The following is a 13051-nucleotide window of genomic DNA, read 5'->3' as shown; positions in this document are numbered from 1 at the left end:
CCCAAAGTTGTTGGTGTATAATTCAAGTTATACATAGTATATAATCTACATCTAAAATAAATTAAATAAATTACATTACTGATTATTCAGTGTTTATCTTAAAATAATTTTTTTTAAATTTCACGTACCCCCTAAGATGTCTTCGTGTACCCCCAGATATAATTTCTCTTCAACTTTGTACCCCCAAAGTTGTTGGTGTATAATTCAAGTTATACATAGTATATAATCTACATCTAAAATAAATTAAATAAATTACATTACTGATTATTCAGTGTTTATCATAAAATAATACATATATTTTTTTAAATTTCACGTACCCCCTAAGATGTCTTGGTGTACCCCAGGTTGAATACCACTGGTCTGGTCCATAGCCAATCACTATACTGACTGTATCTATAAATCTATGGATGCGAGTGGAAATGTATATGGAATCTGAAAGACTAAATATAATTAATTCATCAACACAAATTACAGGACAGAATTTAGCAATTAGTAAAACTCTTACTGGTGATAAGTGTAAAAGTTTCAACCTGTAGTTTAATATCACCTTAGCTGTACACGCAGCCACGTTCACAATCTTGCAGTTTAACGGCTTTCAGTAGAGGGACAAAAATGTTCGGTACTGGTGAACAGTTGTAATTACAACTACTACTTTTGCTGCAATGTCACTGACAATTAAAAAAACTGGCACAAGAACAAATATAAATAAAAGCTTTCTTACTAAGACTAGTGAATAAATTGATACATATCAGAGACATGAATACTGAGACCATTCCTTCCGATCATGTCGACAATGTATAGAGTGTGGCAACACACACCTGATCATCATCCGGCAAATCGTCGGCGGTGAGGTCATTTTTAGTAGTGCGTCTACGTGAGTTACCCATTCCCGGAACTCTGAGATATGGCTTTCCGACTCTTGAGCCTCCTGGACAGAGTCCTCAGGCAATACGGTACGATCCCTAGCCCACAAAGCAAGATGCAATCAAGCCATGGCCAGTGCATGCCTTTCAAATTCCAATGCAATGCCAAATGTAGCACGACTTTCAATAAAAGATAATCATCACAAGGCACAGTAAGTGTGATCCCAAAATCCTAACAAGCTGTCATTTTATACTAAAACACATAAGCTCCATTAGAACCTCATGCTATTATCATTAAAGAAAAAAGTAACCATATTTATTCCTCTGTTAATTTAATAATGCTTTGTCATTTCCGAGGAACACTTATCATAAACTGGCAGGAACATTGTAAATTATAAATTGTAAAGAATACAGCAATACCCAGAGGAACTGAGGAAAATAATGAAAACTGAAAAGTTAGGGTATCAGATTTGAATCCTGAGACTATGGTGAACTGGAAAGAGAGTAAAACAAAGCAACTGTGGCATATTTCGTTGGAATGATGAGAAAACCTCAGTCTTGACACCTGTAACCAATTTCAGGATGTCAGCCACGTATAGCGGTATAAATTTTTCCTATTAATTATAGTTAATACATTCATTCCTCAATTTTTAAAGGCAGATATTCCCTTTTTTATTGCTACATATGTAAAAATTAATTTCATACTCATTTAGAGAAAAATTATTATCGATATGGTAACGTGATACATTCACATACTAAATAAAACCTACAAGTAAATATGTAGTACACACACATTTAATAAAATGAACACTGCTAATTTGATACTAATTAAAACAAATTATATAAACAACAAAATTGTTATTCTTTAACCCACTGCTCCTCAGACTGTACAAGAAGAAAAACACAGTGAAATGTCACCTGTAATTTTAAACTGGGTTTAAGGCACTACAATCTACTGTTTAAAATGTTTTAAAAATAAATTTAAATGGTGGCATTTGACATCAATATATGACGATTCACTTGTGGTTACAAGTCGATTGCTGAGGTACCAACTGAGAAGCTACAGAATTAAATATGCTATCTTGTTATTTCTGTTTCATAGAGATCCTTGTAACAGCAAAGAGCATTCTCAGATTTTTTTGTTCAATATTTGGACCAAATACGTATGCTGCAGGACCCTTGTAAGGGGGGGGAGACATTTAGACAGGGGTAGGGGTGATTTGACTGAAGAGTATCAATGGGATTAGCAGAGCAAGGTATTGTATCACCTGCCTGGAAAGAGTAGTACTGCAGTATGATACAGCTTGCTTTTATGATATATAAAGAGTTCAATTTCTTCCCAATAAAAAATGACAATCTCATAAACTCGTGGGTATTTTAAGTAGAGCTGAAGTCTGAACTTCATTCCCTCAAATATATACACAGTCATAATGATATAAACAGGGGCATTTTAAACTGCCTTTAGACTGTTTAGTCCGATTTTGACATTCTGCAGGAAAACAAAATTCCTTTTAATTATTCCAAATTGTTTGAAAATTTCAAGTGAATGTTAGTTAGAGAATCCTTTCCTTAAAGTGGATGATTAGGTTAAAAATTAATCTTCGACGTACTGTCAAGCCTTAGAAGCATTTTGGACATACACAGTGCTATTTGTCTGAATATACAGACATTATAACAATATCATGACACAACAGGACCATATAGTCCTATTCAACCAACCACACACACACAAATTAATGGGACACTCAACCCTTACAGCTTAGGAACATTTGTTCACACAGATCAACGCTTATATCTTCCAGTAACCGAGACCTTCAACAAAATGATGGACACCAAGAGAATTCAATGGACGTCATGGTATTGGCCAAATTTTATTTTAGATTTTAATTGCATTATTCTTATTACCAGCTGCCATACTGCCACATCAAGCTGGTTCAATTTCACTGTCAAATGAGATTACTTCATCAGAGACACTCTTCAAAATTAGCCGTTCTCTATTTCGTTCCTCAAGTTTCAACTAACCGTAACTTCAATACATGTCAGTTTCTGTAAACACACGATGTAGGTCAGTTACAGTATTCAAACTTCCAAAACAACAAAAATCACGCAACTACAAACAATGAATGAAGTATTATTTGTTGTTGCAACATTGCGTGTTTCATCTAGCTTACATTCAGATGTCACTGACAAGACATCATCCCCATGTGATCTTTTGGTAAAAATAACTTTCATAGGGTTGATAATCTTAATTTCAATTGCGGAGTTGTGTGTGCGTTTGCTTACAGTTCAAAAAAAAAATATATTCTGATTCATATGAAATTTGAAGTGCTTCTTCCTGGAAACCAAGAAGATATTTTAGAAAAGTCAAAAACTCAGTCCTGAATTTGAGTGCTGGTGAAGGTGATTCCTGTTGCTTGGAAACTAGACATGAAAGGAGAGTGCCATGACCGAAATTGCTTTTTTCAATGTGCAGACCACAGTAAAAATGGCTGCAACTCCAAAAACAGAGATACGGGTGAGAAATGGCCACTGAATTTTACTTACAAAACATCTTGTTCATGCTCATAAGGTTCTTTTACATGCCATAAAACTACGACATGAGTCCGCCGGCTTTATTTCCCCTCTGAAGGAAGTTTTATCATCCTTAAAAGTCCACCGACCTCGGCTGGGTTTGAACCCGTGAACCTTGGGTCCAGTGGCGAAAACGCTAACCACAAGTCCACTGAGGGCAACTTAAAAGTACAATAGTCAAAACAAACAGGTAAGCAGATTAATACGGAGCAATCACATTATTACACATTATCAGACTTTCATCTCACTGAATTCCCTATTTCTACCTGCTGACTCAGACGACTCCACCTTGATGTAATAGCCTCCACATCTGATTTCACTGTCTGTGACATGATGCCATCATCCACAAAATGACGTCCAATATCCTGGATCTTGGCCAGGCGAGCTTCTGGATGATTTCGAATGTAGTTTTCAACGTCCTTCAAAAGAATTGCTAAATCATTTACTTTCACAAAACATAAATGTAGCTATGGTGACTTCGAAAGCGATCCAGGAATGACACTTTTTAGGATATAAGCCAAAAGACCGATCATTTGCAGGAATTCCATAATCTTCAAACACAACTCCATATAAATTGTTTGTTCTTTAATGTGTTTACTCATCAAGGAGATGTGCAGAAGACTGAAATAAAAATGATAACCTTGCAAGCTACCCTGAAAGACCATTTCCTCAGAACTCACTCTGATCCATAAATTTCAACAAGAGATGTGAAAATGAATTTAAGCCAGTTCAGAACGTAACTGCCACATCGCTGCAAATATGGAGTCTTCTCAAAGGTTTCAAACTCAGTTATTCTGACCGAGGTTTTTTGTGGGTCTCCTTAGAATTTTCACATAAATGCAAGAAAACTGCCCTAAAGTAGACTCTCCCCTCAAAACTACCCTACTCCTATTCATTCAGTTACGAGGGAAAAGAATGTGTTAATGCCTGCACTCATCATCTTCACAGTAAATAGTCTACATGCATTATCCTCAGAAGGTAAATTTCAGATTCACTGAATATGTAACATTTGAGGTTTCCACAGTGACAAATCCAAAGACAATGATCACTGGTAAACTTATACCAGACCACAGAAGACAGCCATCTTATGTCTGGTCATCTGACTAAGTGATTTCCCTAATCGCTTCTCTAGTTTGTCCAACCAATCCATTTCTTGGGCAACCAAAGCTGATTAAGGAAAATTCTCATATTTTATTCAATTACAGAAATTTCAAAAAAACAAAAACAGATGATAGCTGAAAATAAACTATAAACTCTTGCCTGACTTACATGACGTAAAGTCACCTGGTAATTAAACAATATCTTACTATTAAATAACACACGTAACATTTATGCACACTGAGTGGAAACATAGTGAGTATGCATATACTGAAAAATGTGAAATGATTCAGCATCTGTGCGTCAGTCACCAAGATCCACTTATCATCTGACTTACTCATCACCCAGATGATGGAGGCTGCAAAGCATCTCAGCAATATTATGGTAAAATTAGGATGAGCGAAGAAACATAACCAGACTTTTCAGTAAGTTTGTTGAAGGAATCTGAGCAGTTGTAAGAAATGTGTGTCTTCCAAAACAATTCATCGAAGATCTCAATGGAAGCCCAGCGACACCAGAAACAAAAAGATCACAACATCAAAATGCTGATACGTTTTTCTAATTTCAACAGAAACATCCATTATAAAACTGTTAATATAAAAGTACACATACATAAACAGTTCTGTCAGTACAAAGTTCCTCTGTTACGGATGATGGCACAGTACAATCTGTTAAATCATTCTCCATAATTTCAAAATCGCAGGTTGTATCATTTAGAGGTTATGAATCTCGATGTAAGGTTATGTGTCGTACTTGCAATTTACATTTCTTAAAAACTAGCAGAACATAAATCAAGTTCTGTATGAAATAAGCAATATAGCTATAGACATCTTCAACATTTCAGAAATATCTTTGACAGAAGAAACAATTAGCAGACCTCAAATAGGTAAGTGGTTTCAAAAGTTCAAAAAAATAAAATGACTTTCATCGAAGATACTGAAATTTTACAGAAACCATCCAACAGTAAAGCAGATAAAAAGTTATACAAATTAGGGAACTTGTTTACAAATAAATCAGACATCTCACCAAATGTAAGTTAATAAGGATGGATTCTCATTCTGATACAAAATCTTAAGAACCAACATACTGCTGCAAAATTTGTCTCATCTGCTAACTTACAAGCAGAAGTAGAGTCAAGTCAATATGTCAAAACTCCTGGAAAACTTCAGAAAGGACCTTATTTCCTTTCCAAGAAAATCAGAAGTGATAAAACAATGGTTCATGGGTAACCCCAAAACAAATCTTCAAAATTAACACGTCTAGTATGATGAATCATAAAAAAGGCCAGACGAGTTCACTCAAATGCAAGGAGCACGTAGAATGTCCTCCTCTTTTGATGTAAACAGAAATCTGTATTGGGAGTTTATTTCACATGAATATATAAGTTTTTCTAAATAAAATGTTGTGATTGCTTTCTTCACTACGATAATTTTCTGCTCACTCTGTTGTTTGTGCAGAAATTTCTGACAACCATTCTGGCTGTTGTGCATTTCTTAACATATTCCTCCGCATTTAGTATTGTGCGACTTTTCGTTCTTCCAAAAACTCAATTTAGAATTCAAAGCGAAAAGGTTTCGATGACATCAATGAAATAAAGGGGACAATCAAAGACTAGGTTTTTCAAAATTCCAAAGCAACTTACGAAATTACAGAAGCTCGGTATTTGCTGTAACAGGTATGAAAGGGTACTTCCAGACAGAACAGCATCGAATAGCCAATAAGTACTGAGATAAAATTTCAGTATGGAAATTTAACTTGTCACATCTCGTGACACTGGCTATTAATGAAACAATAGGAATGTGATTGCTCACAGCAACTGCAGGATACAGAATGCCGGATCTTAAATGTAACAAAGATAATAAATAATAAATATGAGGACAACATGAAAATAAATGGTTACAACATTTAGGAAGAATGCACGAGAACAGAATTCCAAAGCCACTTTATCAACATAAACCGAAGAGGAGAACAACCCAGGAATGCCTGAAAAAAATACAGAATAACTTTAATCCCTGTGCATGGGGCAGGCCAAAACTTAATCCATAATGTTGATGTTATTCATGATGAGACGAAACACCTTCGAAAACCAACGATTATAAAATTCAAGTTTTAGATCCTTTACAGTAACACATTCATAGAAACAGGCCAAATCTTTGGCAAGACGAGAGGACAGTGTTACTTTTGACAACTTATTCCTGTCCGAAAAAACAAATAACAGTATTCAAACATTTACCACAAGAAAAAAATCTTAAAGAAATTTAATTTTCAATCATCTGGAATAAATTCAGAGCCATGTGATTATAATAGAATTTGTCACAATATGTAAAGTCATAAGGGGCATAATTTAAAGCCGACCAATTCATTAAAGCTTGGTGAAAATAATATCTTTTTTCAGCCTATCTATCTAAATGCTGCTCTACAAACACAGAAATATGGACAACTGTCCCTCCCCTAAACTCGATCGGAGGTTAATTTTTCAATTGCCCTCGTAAAATGATTTCAGTTTCCAGAGTCAGCATCAGAAGCAGGGGATTTTGAATACAATTGATTTTACTGTTCAAAAATGTGTAGGTGAGAGCCATCTGCAAATCACTGCACGGCTACATAAAGAAAACAGAAAAGTAGGCTTTATGAGATGGTTCTTTATAATGAAAATCAAAGGTTCCTCAACAGCTTACTATGCTAATCATTCCACTACCAAAGGGCACAAGTGACTACTTTATTCCAGCAGAGTTATTAGGATGTCTTCCAACTACCCCTCCACACATGTGCAAATGCACAGAGGTTATATCAGTTATGGTTTCAGGTGGAGACAAACACATATGAAAAGTTAGTCGTATGATAAACAATAGATAAGTACAAGATTTTCATTTGAAAACCAAACACAAGAACACAGGAATACTTAGGAGGAAAGTACTGAAACGTTAGGTGAGAATTAATTTTTCTGTAGCTTTCAGGTTGCCCATAATGTTACAGATATTGCAACACATCTACATTTCAAAATTTGGAACCTTCAACTATTTCCAATACTGAAAAAAAATTTGAAGAAGTCTTCATACTTCCTGCTGTGAGAACCTCAAATCTTACAGAAAAAAATATGTAACTAAAATCTGGCACAGAAACAAGAAGCATGTTATTTTTATTTCCAATAATTTCTTAAAAACAATGAATAACAGTTCTAAATCAAACTATTTCAGTAAACAAAATGACCACATTAACTTAGATTGTAAGAAACAGCTGATTCCCTCACGCACTGAGTTAGCGATGCACAATCACTTACAACAGCAATTTCTACACTTACCTCTAAATTCACCATATTCTTGTGAAGCTTCTTTAAGGATCTTAAACTTATTGCAGCTTCCATCTGTTACATCACTCCATTTGGCATTTAGATGTGTCAACTTCCTTGCAACATTCTGAACACAGTTGACTTCACTGCTCCGCAACAGATCACTTCCTGTGAAACACAAAAATAAGGAGAAACAAAAAAGCTGTACATATAACAGAATTATGATGCCAGTTCAATAAGTTCCAATAATAAAGTTTACTGCAGCAGTCGTGGGCACTGAAATGAGAAACTAGTAATTTCTTATATGAAGAAGCATCACTGGGAAACATGTAATGTGCTGCATATGACACATGCTTCACAAGTATATCCGCTAGACAGTGCCGAAGTACAATGTGGTTAATTTTTATGTCAGTCAGGAATTTTTGTAGTCAGCAGTCAAAATGTCAACATCAGAACTTATGTAAATAAAGAACAACAAACAGTTGTCTTTATTCAAATGCTTAGCCCTCACACAAATGCTGGTTCTTAATTGTAGTGAAAATAATGTTCATAAATTGAAAAAATGGTATAAACTTTTGGTAATTAGACACTAAAACTGAAATGGAGTTATATACAAGCTATGATGGAGGTGGCTCAACAGCAGTGATATGGAAAGGCTAGCAAGATGTGAGAATACTAATCCAGATACATGAAAACAAATTAATATGTTTTGTTAATGGAAACACGTCGCAAACAGCCTGCATAAAATTTATATAGACTCCACTCTATTTTCTGCTTTTGTCTTACTATTCAGTTATAAAATTCACAGCTATAATAATTAATTTATAAGGGTCTTGGATAGAAATCACCAAAATTCTTCTCTCTGTAATACAACCTCTTCCTTCAGAAACAGAAACTTGTTCAGCTGATCATAAAATTGATTATTCTTATGAGACTTGAATACTCATCACTGTGATCACAAAATCCTGTTATTTATTCTGAGTCACTTCAAAGCAGAAGTCATGTATAATGTATGAAGTCCTGAAGATTATATAAATTGCATGAAATGACACGTTCGAATTAGTTCTTACTTTACGTCCTCCACACAAGGGAAAGATGACACACATAAATTCAACAAACGCTCAAATAACAAAACATTAACTTGCACGCCCTCGCAATATATGACAGAAGAAATGCAGTGGACACACAACAGTAACGCCATTATCTCGTACGCAGGGATGGCAACATCTGAAAAGCAGCGAACACATCCCGCCATCGCGGGAGAATGAGGGATATTCAATTATCATTCTTTGCATACTGTAACAAACTCTGCTGCCATCTACCGACCACGGATCTGAAGTAGATCTACGCCGAAGCACGCTCCATTGCACTGCTGTTTGAAATGCTGCCTGCAATACCTCACATATTGTAATATAGCTGTGTTGGTTGTCTTAATAACCTTCCACATTAGCCATTAAACCCCAATATTATGATGCTCAAACCTTATTACACAAGTCTTATAGCATCAAATATTCATGTAAAATGGCTAGTAACTTACAAAACACAGAAATACACACAGTAAGAAAACAAATTCAACAAGTCAAAAAAGCTTGAAATTGTCAAAAAAGCGCACAAAACCAAAAAAATCGAGTAATAAAATTTTATCAAATTATAAAGTTAAAACAATGAAATTCCTAAATTTTTCGATACAAAATAACTACGTCCTTTTCAAGAGTCCATGTGGCAGGAGAAGAGGGCAATGACCCTGATTATGTACACAGCAAGTACCTATCAAACAATGGCAAACTTCTACCAGACTACGCAGTGCCACAGCCCAGAACACGGACATCTTAATTCTTTTGCATCTGTTTGACTGTACATTAAAATGAGCTCAAATTTTTTACTTTCTATAGAGCCACAAACTACCTACGTCTGCAACAAATTAAACTTGTTTGGAGGGGAAAATCAATTTCATGCATTCACATTTGTCAGTGCAAGTGAGAGATGCAGAAAACTTTTTCGAAACCTCAAATAGGTTAATAAAATGCTGTACTTCCGAACAATTTATGTATCACATTATTGCAGGTACTGACTTCAACACCAAATCATCAATAAATTAAATTTAAATACGGGTGGAAGAGGACAAAGGAATTTGAGTGGGCATCAAATAAATATCGTATTCAGATTAGTAAAATGCGATTACAGAGAACTCAAGAGAACACATCTGTAATTCCTTTCTAATGCTGCCACTCTCTTTTTATATTTGACTGTAACTCCTGCTATTAATCTCAGAAAATTAATTTCAGCATCTTCATTCATTCTTTCATCACTTTCTGTTATTGCCCATATTTCTGATCAACATGATATAACAACTCATGTTTACTATAAGGAACATTCTGATTTTGCCATAACTACTTTTCACAAATGTATCAAAAAAGTAAGTCAGTTTACTAGATTTTTCAATGGATATTTCAAAATGGATGGTCCAGAAGCAAGTAAGAGCGAGCCAGGATTCAGTTTGTGCATAATGTGTTTTATATTAACTAAGAATATTTTATATTAACAAAAATTAATCAAATGAAGTATTTTTGTGTTTACCTTTGACATTTACTTCTCAGGGCCAAATTAATAAGAACCTGAGTTTTTTCTGTGAGTTTCATAATGATCGAGTCTGAGATGTCCGTATCATTACGATATTTAAAGTAGTAATGAAACTTAGAATCCGACATCAAAGTCAGTCCCAATCACTGCCTTACCTTACGTGAAGGTCCTCGACCAAGCGGCGGCTCTCCTGTACCATCCTGGTGAATACAACACACCATGATCTCTATGAGACTGGTTTCCTGTCAGCCATCCAATGCTTCTTCTGACGGTCCTGGTTCCTCTAGCAGCAAGTCCGTCACACACTCCCAATCTTTCATCATCTCATTTGATTTCAATGAGGGAATCCACCAGATATCCACCATGCTCATGCAGCTGTGGACAAAACTTATTATAACAAAGATCACTGACTTCAGAAAAATGTTCATTAGTGTGAATTTGCACTAATAAGAAAAACTGAGAACATCAATACAATAAAAGTAGTTCTCTATCAAAATTTTGTGTATTAAAATGACATCAAAGTCTTTAAAAACCAACCAAATACATCCACTTTCATTTAAAAGAAAGAAAAAACAACATAAAAACAGATTCTTGGTACAAGTAATAAATATCCAAGACCTTGAATCATATAACAAACCAATAAATAGCCACGTAATTAATTTGTTGTTAATGGATGTCTTGAAGGTTATGATTTTATGAGGATTTGTAGGTGGGAACCAATGAGTCATAGGAACATCCTGTCATCACCATCAGCCTTCAAAGATGGGGGCAGTAGGTTGTTCCAAAACGTGGTACTCACCTACAAGTCCACACGGCATCACAAAGACCACCCAGGACATCTTTAATATCATAAGAACCCCCAATATTATTCTGTTATTTAACGATTCTTTGAGATGCATCTCGCAAGGTCCCAGTATCTTGTTTCGTCTTATCCAGAATGGTCTTGGAACTGAAACGAAAATGAAAGAAACCTGAGGGCATCGTAAATGAACCACATGGAGGGAACCAGCTTAATCATGCTGAAACGAATATCAAATAAAATTATTACTTCAGGTGTGATAACTCATGCACGTAACTATGGAAAGACTAACAATTCCTTATAGCATTTAAGTGAGTCCCTCGTCACCACTCCATAATGCAGTCTTTGGTTCGAAATAAAGATGGCCTCTAAATATGAGGACTAGTTGCAAATGTGTTGAATAAACAGTCATGGACAGTTAAAAATGTCTGGTCCTCCAGTATTCAAATAAACGGCTTGTACTAGTCGGCGCATCAATGACAGTATCTACACAGATACCCTAACCTTAAACCTCTCCAAGATCATACCTGTGGCGAGATAAGACTGAGCGAAGGAAGTAACACTACAATGAACACATTCGCACGCCTTTCCTCTTACATTACACACAAAAAATTATATTAATGTATACACATGTGAACATGTGTGGAGCAAAACAATGATATACAGTAGGTTAGACTATTCAGCTTACTTCAAATACGACACCCACCAATGTCTTTCGTGCATTGTCATATGTTACATAAAATATATGCACACACCACGCACATCACTTTTAATTTGTATTATAATAAGCATATGCATAAGATAATAAATGAAATATAAAACAACCCAATATGTGCACTATTTCTCTTTCACTCTCGGCAGACGCACAGAGCAACAGCGCCAACTGGCGGAAGAGATTTAAGTTAGTAGAACTATTTCGATAAACATGGTGCTGCCATCTAGAAGAGATACGGTAAACGTTTTTAAAATCTACCTTTCTTGTAAAAAATATATTTTTATTAGTGACCCTCATCGTAAATGACTTGAAAGTTTTTACATTCTACCACCTACTTTTAAATTTATTTCAGATTGAAACGAGATATTTAAAGTAGCATTAAAAATATAAATAAATACACATGTATTTTATTCTGTTGGTAATTTTCTATAGTTTATTGGGGATTCGAACTTTTGAGGGTTTATTGTACTTATATTAGTCCACTATATACTAATGTATTTAGTGTAACCTTTTAATATTTTCATGCTAAACATTTATCTTTTGTTTAAAATAAGCAATTCTTTAAGCTGTACTTACACGGCCCCTGACGTGCAGTCTCTGAAAAGCCCAGGTGCGGCAGACACCACGTAAGGCAGAGACCGAGACGGACAGAGACAGGATGTGGCATTCACCGAGGCTGGCATGCATCTCTTGGGGGAGAGTTTTGAAAAAAAGTTGAAAATTTTCAAAATTTTCGAAAAATCAAAAAATGCTGGAAAATGTATGAAAAGCTCAAAAAAACCAAATTTTTTTGAAAAATTTGAAAACATTTTGAAAGTGGAATTTTTCAAAAATTTTATGGTTTGTGCGCGTTTTGGTTAATTTCCTGCATATTTTGATTTTACTAAAATTTTCAAAATTTTGAATTTTTTTTCTTCAAAATTATCCCCACCAGATGCCTTGCAGAACCGGACTCTGTCCCTGACGTGCACTCTCTGAAAAGCCCTGGTGCGGCAATTTATCGTCCTTTAGTGTAAGAAACAAGACTCCCAGTAACCGAAGGTCCTCGCACGTCTTTGTCCTAAACAGTTGGGTAGATGTCATGAAATGGAAGTATTCATCCCAGTATTACACTCCAAACACCACAAAAAGTTGAA

General features: G+C 35.2%; 1 protein-coding gene across 8 annotated transcripts in view; it reads right to left on the bottom strand.

The window, feature by feature from the left end:
• The window catches only part of LOC147871620 (uncharacterized), a 112144-nt gene extending 100065 nt beyond the window's left edge, over positions 1-12079 (bottom strand). For 2 of the 8 annotated variants that reach the window (XM_087360651.1, XM_087360653.1), the window contains exons 1-5: positions 11889-12064; positions 11201-11350; positions 10557-10776; positions 7834-7989; positions 3701-3853 (exon numbers count right to left, since the gene is read on the bottom strand). In XM_087360651.1, coding sequence (XP_087216777.1) covers positions 3701-3853; positions 7834-7896 — 216 coding nt within the window. In that variant the 5' untranslated portion in view covers positions 7897-7989; positions 10557-10776; positions 11201-11350; positions 11889-12064. The other 6 variants (XM_087360646.1, XM_087360654.1, XM_087360650.1 and 3 more) reach the window with 6 other exon arrangements.
• Positions 12080-13051: the final 972 nt, after the last annotated feature.

Source organism: Zootermopsis nevadensis, unplaced genomic scaffold (assembly GCF_977971745.1).
Source record: "Zootermopsis nevadensis isolate Lab colony 2312 unplaced genomic scaffold, Znev_1.0 Znev_ptg000045l, whole genome shotgun sequence".
Taxonomy (NCBI): domain Eukaryota; kingdom Metazoa; phylum Arthropoda; class Insecta; order Blattodea; family Termopsidae; genus Zootermopsis; species Zootermopsis nevadensis.
This window is presented reverse-complemented; position numbering and strand designations above follow the sequence as displayed.